This window comes from Nomascus leucogenys, chromosome 9 (genome assembly GCF_006542625.1).
Source record: "Nomascus leucogenys isolate Asia chromosome 9, Asia_NLE_v1, whole genome shotgun sequence".
NCBI lineage: Eukaryota > Metazoa > Chordata > Mammalia > Primates > Hylobatidae > Nomascus > Nomascus leucogenys.
Genome location: NC_044389.1, coordinates 109,451,850 through 109,476,078, shown reverse-complemented (window position 1 = coordinate 109,476,078; position 24,229 = coordinate 109,451,850). Strand labels below are relative to the sequence as shown.

Here is a 24,229-nt window from a genome sequence, read left to right as displayed (position 1 = left end):
AATTCCTTAAAACGTACCAACTGACTTCAGGTCTGCAGCTGCAGTTGCCCGTCATTTCAGACAGACAATTCATCTCATACACATACAAACTAAACTTTTGGTATCAATAAATCCAGTATGGTACTGTAAATGTACTTTCTCTTCCTTATCATTTTCTTAGGGGCACTGTCTTTTCTATAGCTTACTTGATTCTAAGAACACAGTATATAATACATTATCACAAGGCCGGGTGCGGTGGCTCACACCTGTAATCCCAGCACTTTGGGAGGCGGAGGCAGGTGGATCACCTGAGATCAGAAGTTCAAGACCAGCCTGACCAACATGGTAAAACCCTATCTCTACTAAAAATACAAAAAATTAGCCAGGTGTGGTGGTGCATGCCTGTAATCCCAGATACTTGGGGAGGCTGAGGCAGGAGAATCGCTTGAACTTGGGAGGTGGAAGTTGCAGTGAGCCAAGATTACACCATTGAACTCCAGCCTGGGCAACAAGATCAAAGCTCAGTCTCAAAAAAAAAAAAAAAAAAAAATCACATACAAAATAAATGTTAATCAACTACTTAGCTATTTATGTTATCCGTATGGCCTCCATTCAACAACAGACTATTAGTAGTTTCGGAAGTGTCAAAAGTCTTGAAGTCTTAATCTCTGAAAGTGATCTAAGAGGGTTAAAACTCACTTCTTCCAAACTCTTTTTAATGTCTGTATTTTGACCTCCTCCCATGAATTATAAATGTTCTTGGCTGGGTGCAGTGGCTCATGCCTGTAGTGCTAAGACTTTGGGACACTGAGGAGAGATGACTGCTTGAGCCCAGGAATTTAAGACCAGCTTAGGCAATTATAGCAAGACCCCATTTCTACAAAAAATAAAAAAAAATTATACCACTATAGGCATGCGTGGTGGGATATGCCTATTTTGGGAGGCTGAGGAGAGGTAACTGCTTGAGTCCAGGAGTTCAAGACCAACCTGGGCAGCATAGCAAGACCTCACTTCTACAAAAAATTTTTTAAATTGCACCATTATAGGCGTGTGTATCCCTATAGTCCCAGCTACTCAGGAGGCTAAGGCAGGAGGATCGCTTGAGCCCAGGAGGTCAAGGCTACATTGAGCTGTGATCATGCCACTGCACTCCAGCCAGAGCAACAGAGTGAGACCCTGTTTCAAAAAAATAAATACATAAAATAATAAATGTTCTGGGGCCGGGCACAGTGGCTCACACCTGTAACCCCAGCACTTTGGGAGGCCAAGGTGGGCAGATCACTTGAGGCTAGGAGTTTAAGACCAGCCTGGCCAACATGGTGAAACCCCATCTCTACTAAAACATACAAAAATTATGGCCAGGCACAGTGGCTCATGCCTGTAATCCCAGGTCTTTGGGAGGCCAAGGCGGGCAGATCACCTGAGGTCAGGAATTTGAGACCAGCCTGACCAACATGGAGAAACCCCGTCTCTACTAAAAATACAAAATTAGCCGGGCATGGTGGTGCATGCCTGTAATCCCAGCTACCCGGGAGGCTGAGACAGGAGAATTGCTTGAACCCAGGAGGTGGAGGTTGCGGTGAGCGCACCATTGCACTCCAGCCTGGGCAACAAGAGTGAAACTCTGTCTCAAAAAAAAAAATACAAAAATTAGCCGGGTGTGGTGGCATGTGCCTGTAATCCCAGCTACTCAGGAGGCTGAGGCAGGAGAATTGCTTCAACTCAGGAGGTAGAGGTTGCAGTGAGCCAAAATTGTGCCACTGCGCTCTAGCCTGGGTGACAGAAAAAAACAGTCCTGTTTGCACTGAATGAGCAGAAAACATCTGGGATACTGTCTCTGGTCTGGCTACCATATTATATATAGGATCTTGACTAATTAGAGAATTTCCAAGGAACGGCCAAGAGATCTAGATAGCATATTATATGAGAAACAACTAAGGAGACTCAAGTATTTACTTTGGAAAAAAAAAGAATCAGAAGGTATGTAATCAGTGTTAAAATATCTAAAAAGCAATATATTAATAGCTTTATATACTGTAAGAATATAGTATTTCTTGTGGTTAAGAGTGTGGGATTCTAAAGTCAGACAGACCTGGCTCCAAACCAGTTACTAGCTATACCACTTTGTGCTTTCCTTTTATACCGCAGCTTTCCCATCTGTAAAATAAAAAATAATAATAGCACCTGCATCTCACAGGGTTGCAGTGAAGAACTATGTAAAGTTAGATAATACACATAAAGTACTTAATACTTATATGCCTAGCACGTAAGTGCTCAAAAAACTGAGTTCTTGTTAAAATTATAAAACAACTTGTTCTTATCCACCCATCTCTTGAACTTTGCCACCTCTACACCTTTCCTTATCCCATTCCTTCATTCTGCCTAGAATTTTCTTGTCTGCAACTCAAGATTTCAAAATCCTTTCCATCAATGTAAGGAGATGCTGATAAGGTAGTGATTTGGTCAAAATGCATAAAAGTGTTTACTAAAACAAGTGATTTCTACTGTACATAAATTATACCTCAATAAACCTAACCTTAAAAATATATACATAAGCATATGCACTTATTCCAAAAAAAAAAAAAACCAAACAAAAAACAGAAGAAGGATAAGCCAGAAAATGATTACCTAACAGGTCAGAAAGAATGGAAGTAGAAAAGTAAGAATGCAACCAAGACTCAAAATATACCTTTTAACTTTCAAGCTGTGTAAATGTTTTATATATCTGAAAAATTAGAGAAAATAAAACTGCCAAAAGATAATTTCTATTAGATGAAGGAGGTAACTGAAGCTTTAAATAGGAGCTCCAAGAAAGAAAACGTAAAAGAAAGAACCCACAACCTTTGTCCAAAAAAAAAAAAAAAAATTCTATTTCTTATTTTTATCTAAAAACAATTTTGAGATAGGGTCTCCCTCTGTCACCCAGGTTGGAGCGCAGTGACGCAATCACAGCTCACTGCAGCTTTAATTTCCTGGACTCAAAACGATCCTCCTGCCTCAGCCTCCACAATACCTGGGACTACAGGAATGTATCACCACATCTGGCTAATTTTCTTATTTTTTGAAGAGACAGGGTCCTGCTATGTGGCCCGGGCTCGTCTTCAACTCCTGGCCTAAATCAATCCTCCTACCATGGCCTCCCAAAGCAATGAGATTACAAACGTGAGCCACCACACCACGCCAATGTTAAAAAGGATTCTATTCATACTCAAACTCCTACTTCTATGAAGATACTTTATTTGGATTAAATTTTCATAGTCATTTAAAAGATTTAAAATAATTTCGAACCCATGATTACACTACTAACTACCTCCAACTGAATAAGAAACTGTTCCTTCCCTTCCCCAATTATCAATCCTAACCTAGCCCTGATTCTTTGCAGTATTTTTTACTTTCTGGCTATGTCTTTAATATTTTATACCCAGTATTTTCTCCCCTAATCAGAAGTAATAGAGATAGAGTAAACTGCCAAAATAATTCAAATTAAGTTTATAGATGAGAAAACTTTTCAGCACTGATGCCAAAATAATTATGAGAGAACTTATGAGCACTTTTCCTATTCTCCCAGTCTGTACCTTTCCCTCTTCTAAGTTGCTAGAGCCCTCACCTACCCTTAGTTATACAAATTTATCCTTTCCCAAACTGCTCCATACAAGGACTAAAATGTCTTGAAGAACAAAAAGGTCTTTTCTGGAGTGTTTGCTATTTAAGAGAGACACTGAAAGGAAATGTTAACCAGAACTCTGTGGTGAGGCAATAGAGGAAATAATGTTGGGTAGAGAATAAGATCACTCCAAGGCTGGGCGCGGTGGCTCATGCCTGTAATCCCAGCACTTTGGGAGGCCAAGGCAGGTGAAACACCTGAGGTCAGGAGTTCAAGACCAGCCTGGCCAACATGGTGAAACCCCATCTCTACTAAAAATACAAAAATTAGCCGGGCATGTTAGTACATGCCTATAGTCCCAGCTACTCAAGAGCCTGAGGCAGGAGAATCGCTTGAACCTGGGAGGTAGAGGTTGCAGTGAGCCTCTGAGATCGTGCCATCGCACTCCAGCCTGGGTGACAGAGCGAGACTCCGTCTTTAAAAGAAAAAAAAAAAAAAAATATATATATATATATATATATATATCTCTCTCTCTCTCTCCAAACTCACCAGGAGTTCCTAAAATCAAAGATATTGGGAATTAGTAACAAGACCAATTACAAGATGAGCATCATCAGAACGAGTACTTCTCCTGTTGGCACGTTGGGTAATACAGCGTAAGGTAAGCTTAGTAACATGATTAAGCACTGGGGCTCTGGAGCCACACTACCAGCATTTCAATTCCAACCCAGCTACTTATCCTAGCTACTTATTACCTATGCAATTTTAGGCCTGAGTTTCATCACCTATAAAATGGAGACCCTATGTCATAGAGATGTTTCAGAAGTCAAATAAGAAAATGATATGGAGTGTTCAGTACAGAGCTTTTAGACACAGGAAATACTCAACAGAAAGCATAGCTATTAAGAATTACTGTGAAAAGAACACTATTAACCCTAGATAAGCTCAGATCCACCAGCCACAAGGTACATGATCTATAGATGATCATTTAAACTCTAAGCTTCAAATGGGTAGGAATTTTTGAACATTTTGTTCACTGATGTGTTCCCAACTGCCTAGAACAGTGTCTGGCACATGATAGACATTCAATAAATATTTGTTGACTGGGTCCTAAGACTCTTTTCCAGTATAAAATCTCATTATTCTGAGAAAATAAAACTAGTTACTAGAGAAAATAAAACTACTTACTAGATGCCAGGGCTTCTGCTTCAGTGGAAGGAACCTTGTAGATTTTTCCACCCTTATAGACAAAGCTCCCTTCAGTCACTTTAAAATCCAGATAGCGAGTTACCTCTGTATAAAGCAGCATCTTAACCAGCTGACCTAGAAAAGTCACATAATTCAAACTATAACTTAAGTCTATAAATTATAAAGAACATTTACTAATACTAACAGCTTCTAAAATTTTTTCTAACGATGTTCAATAACTCCAACAAAATAATTTTTTTTTCTCCTTCTGTTGCCCAGGCTACAGTGCAGTGGCACGATCACGAGCTCACTGCAACCTCAGCCTCCTGGGCTCATGCAAGCTTTCAGCCTGACACTCCCGAGTACCTGGCACCACTATGCCTGGCTAATTTTTTTTTGTATTGTTTTGTAGAGACAGGGTTTTGCCATGTTGCCCAGGCTGGTCTCAAACTCCTGAGCTCAAACAATCCACCCACCTTGGCCTCCCAAAGTGCTGGGATTATAGGCACGAGGCACCGCACCTGGCCCAAAATAATCTCCAAAGCCATAGTTTAAATAGGACAACCAGAATGCATACTTATTGCACTGCATATTACACGTTTTTGTTATTTTTTTTCCTACGCAAGGTTGAATACATAGGTTTTTTTAATGTTACAACTTAAAGGTTAATAATTCTATCAACTTGCTTTTGCAAAAGCAATGAAAAATTTATTAGAGATATGAGGTTTGGAATTATAGTATTATTGGCCAGGCACAGGTGGCTCACACCTGTAATCCCAGCACTTTGGGAGGCCAAGGAGGGAGGATTGTTTGAGCCCAAGAGCCTGAGACCAACCCACACAACACAGTGAGACCTCATCTCTACCATAACACAAAAAAATTAGCCAGGTGTGGTGGGACACCCAGCTAATCAGGACACTAAAGTGAGAGGATCACTTGAACCTAGAAGTCAAGGCTGCAGTGAGCTATGATTGCATCACAACACTCCAGCCTGGGTGACAGAGTGAAACCTCTGTCTCTAAAAAAAATTAAATAATAAAAACAAACAATAGAATATAAACTCAAACAAGGAAAAAGGATAGCAGATGCTTTATTTCATGTGCACAAACAGACCTATAACAAAAAATTTAGTTCTTCAATGTCATCTCAGTAAAAAGAACTAATATTACAGCAATTTAAAAAAATACTTAGCCTGTAATCACAGCACTTGGGAGGCTAAGGCAAGCAGATCACTTGATGTCAGGAGTTCAAAACCAGCCTGGCCAACATGGTAAAACCCCGTCTCTACTAAAAATACAAAAATTAGCTGGGCGTGGTGGCACGCACCTGTAATCCCAGCTACTCGGGAGCCTGAGGCAGGAGAATTGCTTGAACCAGAAGGCGGAGGTTGCAGTGAGCCAAGATCATGCCACTGCACTCCAGCCTGGGTGACAGAGCGAGACTCCGTTTCAGAAAAAAAGGAAAACTTAGATCCTCTAAAATAAAAGTGAAAACATAATTTTAAAACCCTACAAACTAGAAAAACATTAAAATAATGTTTCAAAAGGCCCAGTTATTTAAGACTGTCATAAGCATCAACAGGTAAGTCTGTGCCAAAGGCTTACAATCTTGTTATGTATTATGCCACAGCATCATTTGTTTCTCCAGAACCAATTACTAATAAGTCACAACCCCTTCCTTCCTTTCCTAACTTATTGACTCCAGACATCTAATAGACCATGTTACTCACCATGCTGTTTCATTCAACAAAATCCAGTTCCTCATACCCAGAACAGTACTCTGTCAAAAGTTAGTTTTGATATTAAAATTGCAATCAAAGTACTGTCATAAATTTCAGTTAGAAATTCTTTACCATTAGCCATAAGGAACTTGGGAATCAAGTCAACATTCCAGTCTCTTCCTCTCCCCATTGACTCGGGTGGTGATCCTGGTATTTTAAATCTTTTGTATAACTAAAAGCAAGGAAAAACATAGCCATAATGTTAACAAAATTTAATTTTTTATTACAATATGTACATATTTTTTATTAAGTGCTTTTAGTATAACTAAACACCACCACGCTAGTAAAGTACAAGGGTATTTCATCTTTTATCAGATAAAATTTTTAGCAAGGTCCAATATATACGTAAATTAATCACTAAACTCATAAATGTTAAAATTAACAAATATGGCAGAAGTAAGGTTTTTCACTAGCAGAAAAGAAAGAATATAAAACAAGGCCAGACACAATGGCTCATGCCTGTAATCCCAGCACTTTGTGATCCATGAGGCGGGTGGATCCCTTGAGGTCAGGAGTTTGAGACCAGCCTGACCAACATAGTGAAACCCCGTCTCTACTAAAAATACAAAAATTGGCCAAGCATGGTGGCTCATGCCTGTAATCCCAAGCACTTTGGGAGGCCAAGACGGGTGGATCAGGAGGTCAGGAGTACAAGACCAGCCAGGCCAAGATGGTGAAACCCCATCTCTACTGAAAATACAAAAATTAGCCAGGTATGGTGGAAGGCGCCTGTAATCCCAGCTACTCGGGAGGCTGAGACAGGAGAATAGTTTCAACATGAAAGGCAGAGGTTGCAGTGAGCCGAGATAGCGCCACTGCACTCCAGCCTAGCGATAGAGCGAGACTCCATCTCAAAAAAAAAAAAAAAAAATTAGCTGGGTGTGGTGTGTGCCTGTAATCCCAGCTACTCAAGAGGCTGAGGCAGGAGAATCACATGAATCTGGGAGGTGGAGGTTGCAGTGAGCTGGGATGGCACCACTGTACTCCAGCCTGAGTGACAAAGCAAGACTCCATCTCAAGAAACAAATAAATAAAACAAGATGATTTGTCAATGACACTGTAGAGTTCCCTATACGGACTGTATATGCAGAACTAGGGTGCCACTGACAAATAGCAATCATTCAAATTCATTCTCTCCCAGATAAAAAGCTATCAAAGGCTTAATTTTGCTTTTGTATTATGTAAGGAATTCAAAATAAACCTTAGATTCTTCCTAATCAGAAAAGACAATTAAAATTAGTTCCAGTTCATTTATAATTTTTGAGCTTTACTGAGGTATAACTGATACATAAAAAACTGCCTACTTCCTGCATACGTTTTGGTGAGTCTAGACACAGGGTACACCCATAACATCACCACAAGATACCAATCATATCCATCACCTCCAAAAATGTCCTTTTGTTCTTTTACAATGTTTTGTGGTAAGAATACTCGATTAATTTATAATTCACATGAATTGAAACGAAGCTCAGATTTCAAAAAGCTTATAAAGTTAGAGAACAGTTACTCGAGCTCATGAATCCTACTGCTAAGGTAGAACAGAATAAGCAAAATTAGTAGGTATTTATTCAATAAAAATTCTGGCTGGCCGCAGTGGCTCATGCCTGTAATTCCCAGCACTTTGTGAGGCCAAGGCAGGCAGATCACCTGAGAGCAGGAGTTCGAGACCAGCCTGATCAACATGGTGAAACCCCCACCTCTACCAGAAATACAAAAAATTAGCCAGATGTGATGGTGTACACCTGTAGTTCCACCTACTCGGGAGGCTGAGGCACGAGAATCGTTTGAGCCTAGGAGGTGGAGGTTGCAGTGAGCTAAGATCATGCCACTGCACTGCAGCCTGGGTGACAGAGAAAGACTCCATCTCAAAAAAAAAAAAAAAAAGAAAAAAACCATGACTCCCTGAATACATCTGGGGAGAAAAAAAAGAAAAGAAATCTTACTCACTGTATTGAAGATCAGCTAAGAAATATACTAGGCCAGGCACAGAGGCTCACACCTGTAATCACAGCACTTTGGAAGGCCAAGGCAGGCAGATCACTTGAGGAGTTCGAGACCAGCATGGCCAACAAGAAGAAACCCCCATCTCTACTTAAAATACAAAAAATTAGCCAGGCGTGTTGGTCCACGCCTGTAATCCCAGCTACTCAGCAGGCTGAGGCATGAAAATCACTTGAACCCAAGAGGTGGAGGTTGCAGTGAGCCGAGACTGCACCACTACACTCCAGCTTGGACAACAGAGCAAGACTATCTCGAAAAATAAAATAAAAATAAAATAAAACAAAATTAAGAAAAGAAAAAAATTGGAGGAGATTTGTAGATTAAGAAAATAAAGAGGTGCCCAGGCATGGTGGCTCTCACCTACAATCCCAACACTTTGGGAGGCCAAGGTGGGAGGATCACTTGATGCCAGGAGTTTGAGGCCAGCCTGGGCAACACAGAGAGACCCCATCTCTACAAAAAATAAAATAAGCCAGGCAGGTGGTATGCATCTTTAGCCCCGCTACTTAGGAGGCTGATAGAGGAGGATCGCTTGAGCCCAGGAGTTCAAGGCTACAGCAAGCTACAATCACACTGCTGCACTTCAGCCTGGGCAACAGGGCAAAACCCTGTCTCTTAAAAACAAACAACAACAAAGAATAAAGCGCTCGGGCGTGGTGGCTCATGCCTGTAATCCCAGCAGTTTGGGAGGCCAAGGCAGACAGATCACATGAGGTCAGGGGTTCGAGACCAGCCTGGCCATCACGGTGGAACCCTGTCTCTACTAAAAATACAAAAATTAGCCAGGCATGGTGGTGCATGCCTTTAATCCCAGCTACTTGGGAGGCTGAGGCAGGAGAATCACCTGAACCCAGAAGGTGGAAGCCATAGGGAACCGAGACTGTGCCACTGCACTCCAGCCTGGGTGGCAGAGTGAGATTCTGTCTCCAAAAAAATAAATAAATAAATAAGAGAATAAAGAGAAAATTATACCAAATACAAAAGACTACTAAACAGCTACATAAGAGATTACTGGGATCACTGGGAAAATTGAATATGGTTCTGGATATGATATAATGGTATTATGCTTATGCAGGAGAATATTATTCTTAGCAGATGAATGCTGAAATATTTTGCTCAAGCCTCATGATGTCTTATCACTTTCAATGGATCAAAACCAGTAACAAGAAAAGAGACATGAAAAAAATACAGCAAACTTTAACTGCTGAACTCCAATGGAAGATTTTTTTATACATCGCATTATTCTTTAAACTTTTTGGTATTACTGAATATAGAAAAAAATCCTTTTTAGTAAGTATTGTCTAATAAGTCACTGATTAAATAAAAGTCATTGATGATATCTATCTCCCATAAAACACAGTACAGGTCATATCCATATATGTAGGTGTTCAACAAACCTCACGCAGAAAAACAAACAAATCAATATATTAAAACACACTATGGAAATGCTATGTGTCCATGTTCAAAAAAAGTAGGAAACAGGACAGTATAGCAAAAGGAACTAAGCTTTGTAGTTATGTAATCTGGGTTTACAACCCATCTCAGATTTTAACCCCACAGAGACTATGTTAAATGGAGATTAAAAAAAAAAAATCTTTGAGGGACTAAGAGAATAAATAAAACTATGAGGAAAGCACTGGACTTGCGCTGGCACATCAGGCGACCCTCTACCCTCCCCTTCCTAGACTATACTCTATTAACACTAAGAGATAACTGCTCCACATAGCAACAAAAGTCAAAATGTAAATTTCTATGAGCTTCAAACCAGAAGCTCCTGAAAAACAATGCTCCAGATATTCTATTTAATAAAACAAAATTAAAACCATCTCTAAGGAATAAGGTAGAGATTCACAAGTGAAATACAGAGTGTGAAAGGCGTATGAAATTTGACTAACACTTACATCTTCCAGTGGTGTTATAGATGCACTCTCTCCTCCATAGTAAGGGTTTCGATCCATATGAAGAACTTTCTTGCCATTCACTGACATTATACCTGACAGGATACATTCCTATAGAAAAAGCATAGTATCTTGAAAAGAAAGTTCTACAGCATATTTAAAACAGATCTCTTTTTTTAAGCCCTTCATAACACATTCTCTTAGTAATTACACTTATATTCATGCAACATGACATAATTTGTGAAGAAAACTCTTAAGAAACCAGGGGTCCAGGTGTGGTCTGTGGGCCCCTATGCATCCCAAGATTAAAACTGTTTCATAATAACACTAAGACATTAGTCACCTTTTTTTTTTTTTTTTTTTTTTTGAGATAGCGTTTCACTCTTGTTGCCCAGGCAGGAGTGCAATGGCGCAATCTCGGCTCACTGCAACCTCCGCCTCCAGGGTTCAAGCAGTTCTCCTGCCTCAGCCTCTTGAGTAGGTGGGATTACAGGTGCCCGCCACCACGCCCGGCTAATTTTTTGTGTTTTTAGCAGAGAAAGGGTTTCACCATGTTGGCCAGGCTGGTCTTGAACTCCTGACCTCAGGTGATCCTCCCGCCTCAGCCTCCCAAAGCGCTGGGATTACAGGCGTAAGCCATCATGCCCGGCCTAGTCACCTTTTTAAACAGTGTTGACATTTCCACTGATGAGGTAAAATCAATGGTGGATAAAACAAATTAAGACAGGGCTCTAAACTATACTAGTCATCATTACATTCTTCATCGCCAGGCATTCATTTAAGGATGTCCTTGATAGGGTGGGCACAGTGGCTCATGCCTGTAATCCCAGCACTTTGGGAGGCCAGGGCAGGTGAACAAGACCAGCCTGACCAACATGGAGAAATCTTATCTCTAGTAAAAATACAAAATTAGCCGGGCATGGTGGCACATGCCTGTAATCCTAGCTATTCAAGAGGCCGAGGCAAGTGAATCACTTGAACCTGGGAGGCAGAGGTTGTGGTGAGCCAAAATCACACCACTGCACTCCAGCCTGGGCAACAAGAGCTAAACTCCATCTCAAGAAAAAAAAAAAAAAAGGATGTCCTTGATAAAAGCATTAAGAAGTAACTTTATTGGCCAGGCATGGTGGCTCACACCTGCAATCCCAGCACTTTGGGAGGCCAAGGCGGGTGTATCACTTGAGCCCAGGAGTTTCAGACCAGCCTGGGCAACATGGTGAAACCCTGTCTCTACTAAATACACAAAAATTAGCAGGGCATGGTGGTGCATGCCTGTAATTCCAGCAATTCAGGAGGCTGAGGCAGAATTGCTTGAACCCAGGAGGCGGAGGTTGCTGTGAGCTGAGACCACGCCACTGCACTCAAGCCTGGGTGATAGATCAAGACTGAGTAGCAAAAAAAATTAACTTTATTAAACATATACCCTTCAACAGTCATCTTTTAAACATTGTGTGTGACAAAATGGGAAGAATACAGACAGCACTTCGGCTCAGGGAAAACCTGTGCCACTGATCTGTAAGCTGAACTAGCCACTTTTTTTATGAATAATCATTTTTATTTGAAAGAACTGACCAACAAACTATGATTATTCAGATTTAGGTATTTGACATTTTCTCAAAGAAGAACACAAAGAAAAATAACTGACACATGTTGCCAATAACAAAAAGTCAAATTTTAAATGAAAATTAGAATTATGGAAAATTTGGCCAGGCGCGGCTGCTCATGCCTGTAATCCCAGCACTTTGAGAGGCCGAGGCAGGCGGATCACGAGGTCAGGAGATTGAGACCATCCTGGCCAACATGGTGAAACCCCATCTCTACTAAAAATACAAAACTTAGCTGGGCATGGTGGCGCATGCCTGTAATCCCAGCTACTCGGGAGGCTGAGGCAGGAGAATCGCTTGAACCACGGAGGTGGAGGCTGCAGTGAGCCGAGATCGCACCACTGCACTCCAGCCTGGCAACAGAGCAAGACTCCATCTCAAAAAAAAAAAAAAAAAAAAAAAAAGAATAATGGAAAACTTACAACTACCACCATGGGCACACATCAGGTTCCCCAATACATGAAGAACTTTTCTGACATTATCAGTGACAATACTAACAAATGTGATTTTTTGATAATGTAAAATGAAATGTGTCAACATTGAGAAGACCTGCTTTACTCAGAGTAAACCTTGCTTTCCAAATAATGGGTGAATGAAATTACAAAATCACACAAGAGGAAAAAAGAGGAATTTAAAGTGCAAGCTAGATCAACGGGTGTTAATATATCAGAACATAAAACATTCATTAATGTGGCTTCAGATTTCATAATGCAATCTCTTAAAAACTACCACTTGTGCTTTCGTATAAACCAAAGAATATCTACAATAACCTGAAAGGCTATTTAATTACTCCTCCCTTTTCCAACTACATGTCTGTGTGAGACCTGTTTTCATATACTTCAGCCTAGACAATATATCGCAACAGAACTGAACACAGAAGCATGTATGTGAATTCAGTTTTATTAAGCCAGCCATTAAAGGATTTGCAGAAAACGTGAAATAGTGATAGTCTTCTCACAATTTTGTTTTAGAAAATATACTCAGGCTTAAGATGGCTTAAGCCCAGGAGTTAGAGACCAGTCTGGGCAACAGGGCAAAACCCTCTCTCTGCAAAAAATCCAAAAATTAGCTGGATGTGGTGGTGAGCACCTTAGTCCCTGCTACTCAAGAGGCTGAGAGGTGGGAGGATTACTTGAACCCAGGAGCGCAAAGGTGCAGTGAGCCATGATGAGGCCGCTGCACTTCAGCCTGGGTGACAAAGTGAGATCCTATCTCAATAACAAAAAAAAGTACATTTACAGCTAAAATTGTTATACATGTTAACATGTAATGGGTTTATTATTTGTCAAGTGAATTATTTATTCCTCCATTTCTAATATGATAAATATCAATAGTACGACCTTTATAAACAAAAGCTCTTCAAGGTCCTGAATTTTTTAGAATGTGAACAGATCCTGAGACTAAAAAGTTTGAAAACTAGAGCCCTAAGCAAAGCATATAGGACAACCACCAATAAATAGACAATCAACCGAAAAGTATAAATGACCACTCTCAGGAAAAAGATAAAGCAAGCATGAATACACTAAGACAAACCAAATTAAGAAGAGGGAAAAAAGTAATACAATTAATGTGAAGAAACACAGGAATGGGCATATTATCACTCAAAAAGGGTTTTGGTGATCAGTGCTTTATTTCTTAGAGACAAAGGAAATTCCATGTATCTTTATGAATCTTTAATATTTCTCAAATTTATCCAAATGACCCTAGATGTCAAAGAACAATCCTATTCTCTACAAGTCTATTTGACTTTGAAACCCGTATTTTTAAAATTCACACAAATTTCAAGTTTTCTTCTATAATGTATCTATTCATTTAGTATTTTTTTAAATGTCTTAAATTACTTACCATGAGGTTCAAATTTTACTATAGGAGTGTGAATCTTTTTTTTTTTTATTTTATTGAGATAGGAGTCTCACCCTGTCGCCCAGACTGGAGTGCAGTGGCATGATCTCAGCTCACTGCAACCTTTGCCTCCCAGGTTCAAGCGATTCTCCTGCCTCAGCCTCCTGAGTAGCTGGGATTACAGGCATGCACCACCACGCCTGGCTAACGTTTGTAATTTTAGTAGAGATGGGGTTTCACCATGTTGGCCAGGTTGGTCTTGAACTCCTGGCCTCAACTGATCTGCCCACCTTGGCCTCCCAAAGTGCTGGGATTACAGGCATGAGCCACTACGCCCGGCCTGAATCATTCTTTCTTTAACTCAAGAAACAAAACATTCTGAGCACTCCAAAAGGCCCTCATGCCCTATTCCAATCATAACCACCACTATCCCCCAGCACTCTCATAATTTCTAATAGCAAAGATTTGTTCTGCCCGCTTCTGAACTCTAAAAATGTCATCATATGTACTAACTTTCTGCATCTGACATTATTTGACATGTTTCAAGATTCTTTCATGTTTTGTGCGTGGTCTATTTATTCTCATTGCTATAGAGCAAGGTCCCCAGAGATGAGACAAATCCAGCCTGAAGGCTATTTCTGTGAAGTTTTATTGGTAAATACCCATATCTGTTCGTGTACATACTGTTTATGGCTGTTTTCCTAGTACCACAGCAGAGTTGGGCAGCTGTGAGAGAAAGTCTACATAACCTAAAATAGTTACCATCTGGAGCTTTTCTTTTTTTTTTTTTTTTTTTTTTTTAAAGACAGAGTTTCTCTCTTGTCGCCCAGGCTGGAGTGCAATGGCACGATCTCAGCTCACTGCAACCTCTGCCTCCTGGGTTCTAGCGATTCTCCTGCCTCAGCCTCCCAAGCAGCTGGGACTACAGGTGTGTGCCACCACGCCCAGCTAATTTTTGTATTTTTAGTACAGATGGGGTTTCACCATCTTGGGCAGGCTGGTCTCGAACTCCTGACCTCATGATCCACCCATGTCGGCCTCCCAAAGTGCTGTGATTACAGGCGTTGAGCCATGGTGCCTGGCTACTATCTGGAACTTTTCAGAGTGTATAGCTAACCCTGCAAGCAGGGCATCTCAGTGTGGTTCCTGACTTGGCATCACCTGCCAACTTGTTAGAAATGTAAATTCTACCCAGATTTCCAAACTTCAGGTTGTATCCACATCACCTGGAGGGCTTGAAAAAAGACTGCTAGGCCCCATCTACAGAGCTTCTGAGTTAGTAGGTCTGAGGTTGGATCTGAGAATTTGCTCTTTAAAAAAAAAAAAAAGGTTGGGGGGGGAGCAGACAGGGTCTCACTCCGTTGCCCAGCCTGGAGTACAGTGGTGTGATCATGGCTCACCACAGCCTCAACCTCCAGGCTCAAGAGATCCTCTAACCTCAGCCTCCTGAGAAGCTGGGACTACAGACATGTGCCACCACACCTGCCTAATTTTTTAATTTTTTGTAGCAACACTATGTTGCCCAGCCTTGGCCTTGCAAAGCAAGGTTTGCTCAAGCAATCCTCCTGCCTTGTCCTCCCAAAGTGCTGAGATTACAGGTGTCAGCCACCACTGATGCTGATGAGGTGATACTGATAATGCTGGTCCAGGACCAATTTCAAGAACTACTAAAGCTGTGTTTGCAAATTTTATTATACATTAAGAATAACCTGGAGATCCTGTTAAACTGTAGATTCTGATTCTGTGTAATATCTGGGTTGGGGCCTAAACTTCTGCATTTCTGGTAAATTCTCAGGTGTTGCAGATGCAGCTGATCTATGCATCACACTTTGGGTAACACAGCTGTAGATGATTCCACTGAATGAATATACCACAATTTACTTCTCCATTTTACTCTTGGTGGATATTTGGATAATTTCCAGTTTTTCACTATTACAAATAATGCTCTATGAACATTCTCATATGTGTCTTCTAAGTGTGCCTTTCTGTTATATATCAAGAAGAGTATGAATACATTCAACTTTAACAGATATTACCAAACAGCTTTCCAAAAATGGTTGTACCAATTTACACTTTTGTCCACAGTGAAAGTCCCCACTGTTTCAAATCCTTGACCACTTATACTCTTGCCTTTTTAATTTTAGCCATTCTAGTTAAGAAGTGATTTAATTTGAATTTCCTGAGGACAAATAAGGTTGAACACTTTTTAAATAGTTGATTAATGATCAGGGACCCGGCATAGTGGCTCATGCCTATAATCCCAGCCCTTTGGGAAGCCAAGGTGGGAGAATCGCTTGAGCCCAAGAGTTCAACACCAGCCCAGGTAACACAGTGAGACTCCCATCTCTACAAAAGAAAATTTGAAAAAAAAAAACTGTTTACTGATGATCAAGCTAAGTGATAAGGCACTTTTGATAAGTGCCTATTCAAAATTTTTCCCCATTTTTTAAATGGGCTTTTTCTCACTGCTTTATAAAAGTACTTTATATACTATATATAAATCCTTTATTAGTTACATGTACTGCAATTATCTTCTTCCATTCTGTGGCCTGCCTTTTCACTTTCTTCATTATGTCTTCATAAAAGGAAATGAAGGTATTTTACAACTACAAAAATCAACCCTAATACTGACTAAAACAATTTACTTTTGGGGGGTGGGGGAAGAAAACAACCTAAAGCAGCACCAACATACAGTTCCACATATGAAAATAAAATATTTACTATCTTAAAAATAAGTTATGACACAGCAGAGGAAGAACAGTTACATTCCCAGCTGACAAAAGTAGACTGCAGGGTTCAACTTTTGAAAGCAAAATCTCAGCAAGCAAATTAAGAGTGTTGCACAGCTTCTATATATAACCTTTCACACTAAGCATGACCCACTGGACTATGGCCGTAAAGCAAGCACTGAGGCCTAAAATAAAGGGCCCAGTAATTTAAAGATGTGGCCGAGTCCAAAGAGCTGACAGCAACTACCTTCAAAGGCACCACTTGGAGCAAATATGACAAGAGCTAACTAAAGCTAATAAAAAATCTGCAGGCCCACTGGTTCCTCTATACCCAACTATTATAAAAGACTGCCTCCACACTGCTAAAAGAATATATAATAGCACAAACATAATAAACTTTGTTTTAAAACATGGGTGAAGTCATTAATTCATTGATACAATTTATCAGTCATATCTGGGCACAGAGTATATATTAATGATCCTAAAATTTTAATATTTTTCCAAAATTACCAGCTCAAAATTAAATTCTACTACAACCTATCTGGTAAATACACACTATTAACAAGCAAAGCACATTAAAGCCATAAAAACTAAGCTTCTCTTTTTCGCACTAGAAAAGCTGGTCCATCCATCATGTACGTCGAGTATATTGCTAACTTTAACCAGGAAACTTGTATGTGAATGAATATTCACCAACATACAAGTTGTAAATGTAACAGGTAAGAGTACCCACTCTAACTTCAAACTCACCTACAAATGACCTAAGCAGGGTAAGAATACATATTCACATGCAAAATCACTAAGACTATAAAACCATCTTCAGAATCCAAGTTCTGTATGACACTAGCATCTGCCACCCATCTGGCACTTGATGTTCTCCTAATAAAAAGAGGTAACCAGCCAAAATGGTTTTTAATGTTTAATTGCACCAAAGTGCTAGTATGTGTAGATATGTGGACGCGGGGCTGGGGGACAGAACCATCAGCGATACTGACGTTCTCTTCCTTCAGCACCCTACACATAACACCAGGGTTGCAATAATCAAAAACAGAATAATTCATTTGGACAACACCCAAACATATTAGACAAAGCACTTGAAGAGGCTGAATGGAATTTCTATATATGAACTGTTACACTTAAATGGCGTTTCCACGGCCAATAACAATAGTATGCTGAAAAATTAATGCCCACTCCCCAACCCCAATTAAAGAGCAATTTAGACTTGGAAGGGAATAGAGCCAAAATTTATTAATATTTTGATATACCTTCCTAGTGACAAACTAAACTCTATACCCTGGCTGGGCAAGGTGGCTCACGCCTGTAATCCTAACACTTTGGGAGGACGAGGCAGGAGGACTGCTTGAGCCCAGGAGTTTGAGACCAGCCTGGGCAACATGGCAAAACCCCATTTCTACAAAAAATACCCAAACTACATGCCTCCTGTAGTCCCAGCTAACTTGGGAAGCTGAAGTGGGAGGATCGTTTGAGCCTGGAGGGTTGAGGCTACAGTGAGCTGTGATCACACAACTGCACTCCAGCCTGGGTGAGAGGCTGAGACCCTGTCTCAAAAACAACAAAAAATCGCTGGGCGCGGTGGCTCACGCCTGTAATCCCAGCACTTTGGGAGGCCGAGGCGGGCGGATCACGAGGTCAGGAGATCGCGACCATCCTGGCTAACACGGTGAAACCCCGTCTCTGCCAAAAATACAAAAAATTAGCTGGGCGCGGTGGTGGGCGCCTGTAGTCCCAGCTACTCAGGAGGCTGAGGCAGGAGAATGGCGTGAACCCGGGAGGCGGAGCTTGCAGTGAGCTGAGATCGCGCCACTGCACTCTGGCCTGGGAGAAAGACTCCGTCTCAAAAAAAAAAAAAAAAAAAAAAAAAAAAAATCCTCTACACCCTATCAAATCCTACTGCATTTTAAAGTTCTGTTATGGGCTGGGTGCAGTGGGTCTCACCTGTAATTCCAGCACTTTGGGAGGCTGAGGCAGGCAGATCACCTGAGATCAGGAGTTCGAAACCAGCCTGGCCAACATGGTGAAACCCCCATCTCTACTAAAAATACAAAAAAAACTGGCCAGGTGTGGTGGTGAGCACCTGTAATCCCAACCACTTGGGAGGCTGAGGCAGGAGAATTACTTGAACCGGGGAGGCAGAGGTTGCAGTGAGCCGAGATTGAACCACTGCACTCCAGCCTGGGTAACAGAGAGCTCTGTCTCAAAAATAAAAAGTATTGTTGTTACGAAAAAAAAAAAAACTACAAATACATACATACACACACACAAATGTGATCAGGAGTACAAATAATATTAAAGTGCCTTTTCAAAACTACTTACCTAGAAATATGAGAAAATATATTAACCAGAAAAATTTTAAATCAGTTCATTTCAATGGCATATATCTTACAGCAACAACATACTAAAAATGGCTGTTTTATGAAGAATGTTTCTTTAAATGACTCTGCCCCTCCAGTGCATCTCATTAAAAACTGTCAGTCAGGCGCAGTGGCTCATGCCTATAATCCCAGCACTTTGGGACGCCTAGGCGGGTGGATCACCTGAGGTCAGGAGTTCAAGACCAGCCTGACCAATATGGTGAAACCCCGACTCTACTAAAAATACAAATATTAGCTGGGCATGGTGGCAGGCACCTGTAATCCCAGCTACTCGGGAGGCTGAGACAGGAGAACTGCTTGAACCTGGGAAGCAGAGGTTGCGGTGAGCCGAGATCACATCACTGCACTCCAGCCTGGGCAACAGAGTGAGACTCCATCTCAAAAAAAAAAAAAACAACTGTCGAAAGATACCTTCTCTTGAAATGTGGCTAATTATATCACTCTCCTGCTCAAAGTCCTCTCTCACTGCCTTGAAGATGATTTTCACATTTCTTAGCCTAGAATATCTCTCCAAACCATCCGTTTCAAGCAAAACAAACCACTCCCCATTCCCTACATACATCCTTGACTTAGCATTGACTTATGCTGACTGCTCTCTGCCTAAAAAATCATTTCTCCATTCAAAGCTTGCCAATATTTTTTTAAACCCAGCTAAATATCTCCTTCTTTACGAAGGTTTTCCTGATTCCCTGTCTGAACTCATATAAGTGCACCTCTTAGGGGACTTAATGCTTTCTCATACTAATTCTTATTAGTTACTCCCCAACACGAGAACAAGCTACTTACAGACAGGTTCTGTGTTTACCTTTTTACTGCCCATAACTGATCACAATAGTCACTGGGTTTAAATAACTGAAACTGAAACTATTACTCCAGTAAGAGTCTCCAATCAGGTACTATGGGAGGGAAGACAGGGGTAATTGCAGTGTATCACACATGTGAACATCTACCAGTGGTCTTTAAAACCCAATGTCACACTATTGTCATCTCTACATGCTAAAATATGTCTAATTTCACTTGTATTTTCTTTTGGCCAGGATGCTTAATGCTGGTTTAAACTGCCCACAACACAGCTCCCAAGTGTAACAGCATTTGCAAATATTGATCCTATGCCCACTACTGTAGTGAACAGAAAGTCCTTTGTCTACAGAACTCTAACACAGCTATAAGCAAGAACTCTCAAAGAGCAAATCAAAGATTAAGCAAATCCAAGAGGCAATCTGAATTACAGTTCAGAATTTTAAAATCAAGTATAAAACCTGAATCTGAAATCACAAAATTTTGATAAAGAGAAATGAGGAAAAGTATCTGGGATGTAAAGCAAGTTTTTAAACATATGATGCTGAGAATCATCTGGTATACATCACTAAAGTATATATTTCTATTCATAAATCCTTACTGTGTAGAATAAAACAAAAAATGAGAAGAAAAAAACCTCTGGGAAGCACAAATAGCTGTGGAACTAGTTACTCTTATTTTTTTAATCTACTATGTCTAACAAGACTCGTGAATTTATTTCCAAGTCCATAGTGAACTATGTGCAAATTATGTGGTGAGAGGCTGCCTACACATGCTGAAAGCAGAGAAAAGTAAACGTTGCCAGCCTAACAGTAAAGTAAGATAGAGGGAAAAAATTTGAAAAGTAAACTGAAGAGCTCAAAAAGCAGAGCAGTCTGAGAGTAAAGGGGGCAAAAGTTCCTACAAAGCTGGCGGGGTCTTCATGGCTTCCCCATGTTGCAGCATAACACAATAATTAAACTTCACTATGTGAAATCTTAGTTATCGAGTATATTATGTTTCTTAGTTTGTTAAAGAAGTTGTGACAGCATTTAGAAAGGCAATATCCAAAAGCTGTGCTCTTTAGAGATAACCCTTAATTCCTTAGAAAATTCAATTGTGTGGAATACTCCATTTCTTTTACACACAGAATGAAGATTTTATTCCTTTATACCAAATCGTTTTGTATCTTCTTGATTAAAATTACTATCAATATTTGTGATTATGAGCTTGGACTTAACAACTGATACAAACAATGGCAGCATTAAGCAACACAGCAACTCCAGCACTTCCTTACACTTCTTTAAAAGTAACAAGTTCTTAGCACTGAAAGTACTTGCCCTTTTTTAGGTTCTTAAGTCTCGGGCACTAAGTATAAAGTAAATTTTAAGAAAATTAATTAACTCCAGACATTCAAAAGTTAATTCTGAGTGCTAACTTTGGTTTTCTCTTCTTCTAATTTTTAATCATCTAATTCCTGGTAACACTAAAAATAAGGATATATGATTTCTCATTATCAAAATCATCCTGTCATCACTACTCCTATCAATGATGGTAATAATGTGATTGTCCTGAATTGATATAATTATCAAAGAACATCTCAGCAAACTTAGGAAGGCTCACAGAGATTAAAGTTATCACAGCTACAAAATGACAGCAGAAACGGGTCTGATTTCTAGTTAAGTATGCATCTACCATTCATCAAGGAGTTCACAATCGAAATGAAAATTTGAACAAAGTGCATTATCTTAACTTGTTATATAAAAAGACTGTTTCACCATCTTTGATACAAAGTGATGTGAACGAGGCTTGTGGAAGCCTGCATGATGGTGGATTTGCACTCACTCGTCCATGCTCAACTGACCTCAACTGTGAGCAAATCTGAAAGACCAGCCAACAACCATGGAAAAACGGTGGAACTAACTGGCTCTTAAAACACGCTGGCAGCAACACTACCCATTCCAACGGGCAAAATCCACCACAAACTACTAAGCTCAGCTTGGAATCCCAATTAGGCACTTAAAAAAAAACAACACAAAACCTGCAGTGGGCAGGGCCTATTCATTTAGGCATCCAACAGTCTTCCAGCTTTTCAAAGGCAGACACAGGATTACTCCTGGATTGGTCAAACATAACGAAGTATTCAGAATGATTGCATATAACTATAAACAGAAAAATGACAGACCAGAAAAACACCAATTCTAATTCTTCACAAACCTTTCCTTAAAAATTAGCCAAATAAAAGTTCGAAGGTTTTCTCTTGCCTAGAGACATCTAAAAGTGTTATTTTGGGATGTTACCTGTAAAAAAAAAAAAAAAATTAGTTTGATCCTGAGAGATTATAATAAATTTCAAAAAATTTGAAGTGGAAGTCTACATTAAATGACTCAGGAATTTGAAGTCAGAGTACACAGGATACACAAGAATTACATCAGTATTCATCTTAATTATGATCAAGCAGCCCAAAGTTAGAATTTCAAATTTCCCCAAAAATTGATAGTTAAAATGGTTTTCTCCAAAGCGAATTCTTTTCCAAGATGAACAGTCTTCATTTTTTTAAAAAAAAAAAGAACAGAAAAAGTACAAACTACAGAACCTGCCTGCATTATCTACAGATTACCTAAAGTTCCCTTAGGAACAGATAACCAGGAAAATCAATATACCATGGTATTATGTACACCTTGCATTCATATATTACAATGCATTCTTCATGTTGTTATTATCTTCCAACTCCCTGAAGAAAGCTTCGGAGTACAGAGAACTTGGCCTTTAACAAACCATCACCAATCCAATTCTTAGGGGAAAACAGTCCAGAAGAGACAAAGGAGGCAGGGAACCCACCAAACAAAAGGAAAAGGCGGCGAAGGTCAGGTGCGAAAGCATTTGATAGACAAGTTTTGAAAAAACTCAATTCCAATTCTACAGATACTCAGTAAGTGAGAAGGGAGAGTGGCTAAAAAGATTCAATAATACTTCTTATTAGCAGGAGGGAGAAAGGATTGAAAGACTTATTTCTGCGTTTTCTCCCAAAATGTAAGTTAATCAAGCCCTAGCAGTTCCGAAGCAGTGATTATCCAAGACTTGTCAGGAAACCCTGTGCTGGAATTTGGCAGCCAGACTGACCCGGGGCAGCGGCCGAGGCGCAATAGGAAATGCAACCGCGAGGCCTGCACCGTCCCCTCCGCCTCGGGTGCTGGTTTCCAACCGGGAGAGGTCACCGGCCCAAAGCGGGTAGCAGGAGCCTCGGCCCGGGCCGCCTTCTCCCTCCCCTCCCGCCCAAAGCGGGGAGCGGGAGCCTCGGCCCGGGCCGCCTTCTCCCTCCCCTCCGTTTCCGCTGGGGGCAAGCGCAGAGGCCGGGCTCGGCCGTTACCCCGCCCTGAGCCTTGCGGCCCGCATCTCCATTTCCCCGCCTGCCCCTCACACTGGGAGCCGACCGCTCGCCCCGGGACGCGGGGCGCCCCCGAACCCGCCCGTGCCCCCAGCCACGACTCCCGTCCCGAAAACTACGGGTGACGGCAGAACGAGACCCCCGAAGAGCTGCGACCCGCGGGCCATGCAGGAGCCGGGGGTGCGCCCGCCCCGGCTGCTCAGCCCCGGCCCTCAGCCCCAGAGCCCACCGTCAGGCCGGTGCCCAGCACGATCACGTCGTACTCCTCATTCATGGCGGGGCAGGCGCGGACGCAGGACCCGAGCAAGGAAAAGGCGCAGGGGCTCCGTGACCACCCTACGAGGCTGGGAGGCGCTCTCGGGCGCGAAGGAAAGGGGAAGAGAAAGGAGAGGAAAATGGAGCTGGCGACAAGGCGAGACCGGCCGCCACCTCAGACGGGAAGAGAAGAACGGGGCGGGGAGAGAAGAGGAGGGGGTGGTGAGGGGAGGGCGGAGACTGAGCCTCCTCAGCCAGGGCGGGGCCTGCAGACGCCGGGAGGGCCGCCAATCAGGCGCTCCCGGCACTCTAATTGGTTACGTCCCCGTCGCTCGCACAACTTTTTTTCTTCCCCGCCTCTTGCAAGAGGAAAAGGGCGGGGCGTCGCTATTTTGGCTTCCGGTTCCCGTTGTGGCCTCTGCCACGGTGGTCCGGGAGGCGCCTCGCGGGCCGGGGTGGAGGTACACGGAAACGCGGGCGGGGACTGCTCCTGGCCACCACAGTTCTGACTCCCGCCGTCGGGGCGGGAGCTCGCTCGGTCCAAGGTCCCAGAGTCCGATCGCCGCCCTTGGGCTTTGAGCGGACGAGTGCGGCGGCCACGTGGGCGAGGAACGCGGGTCGGGCCGCGTCTCGGGGGAGGCGGCCTTGGTTCCTCCCGTGGGGCTGGACTCGCCGGGGCTCCGCCGGGAAGAGTTCGGAAATCACACGTGTCCTGTTTCCCGCTGTGTGCCCTCCCTGTTCGGTGCGTTGCCGGTGGGCGCTTTAGGAAATTGGTAGGAGAAAAAGCGGTT

General features: G+C 41.7%; 1 protein-coding gene across 1 annotated transcript in view; it reads right to left on the bottom strand.

Annotated features, from left to right (window-relative positions):
• Positions 1 to 23,749, bottom strand: part of GDI2 (GDP dissociation inhibitor 2) — a 49,862-nt gene extending 26,113 nt beyond the window's left edge. The window contains exons 1-4 of the mRNA XM_003257603.4: positions 23,413 to 23,749; positions 10,454 to 10,561; positions 6,624 to 6,723; positions 4,772 to 4,906 (exon numbers count right to left, since the gene is read on the bottom strand). Of these exons, the coding sequence (XP_003257651.1) occupies positions 4,772 to 4,906; positions 6,624 to 6,723; positions 10,454 to 10,561; positions 23,413 to 23,457 (388 nt within the window). The 5' untranslated portion in view covers positions 23,458 to 23,749. The remainder of the gene's footprint in view (positions 1 to 4,771; positions 4,907 to 6,623; positions 6,724 to 10,453; positions 10,562 to 23,412) is intronic.
• Between the last annotated feature and the right edge of the window lie 480 nt (positions 23,750 to 24,229).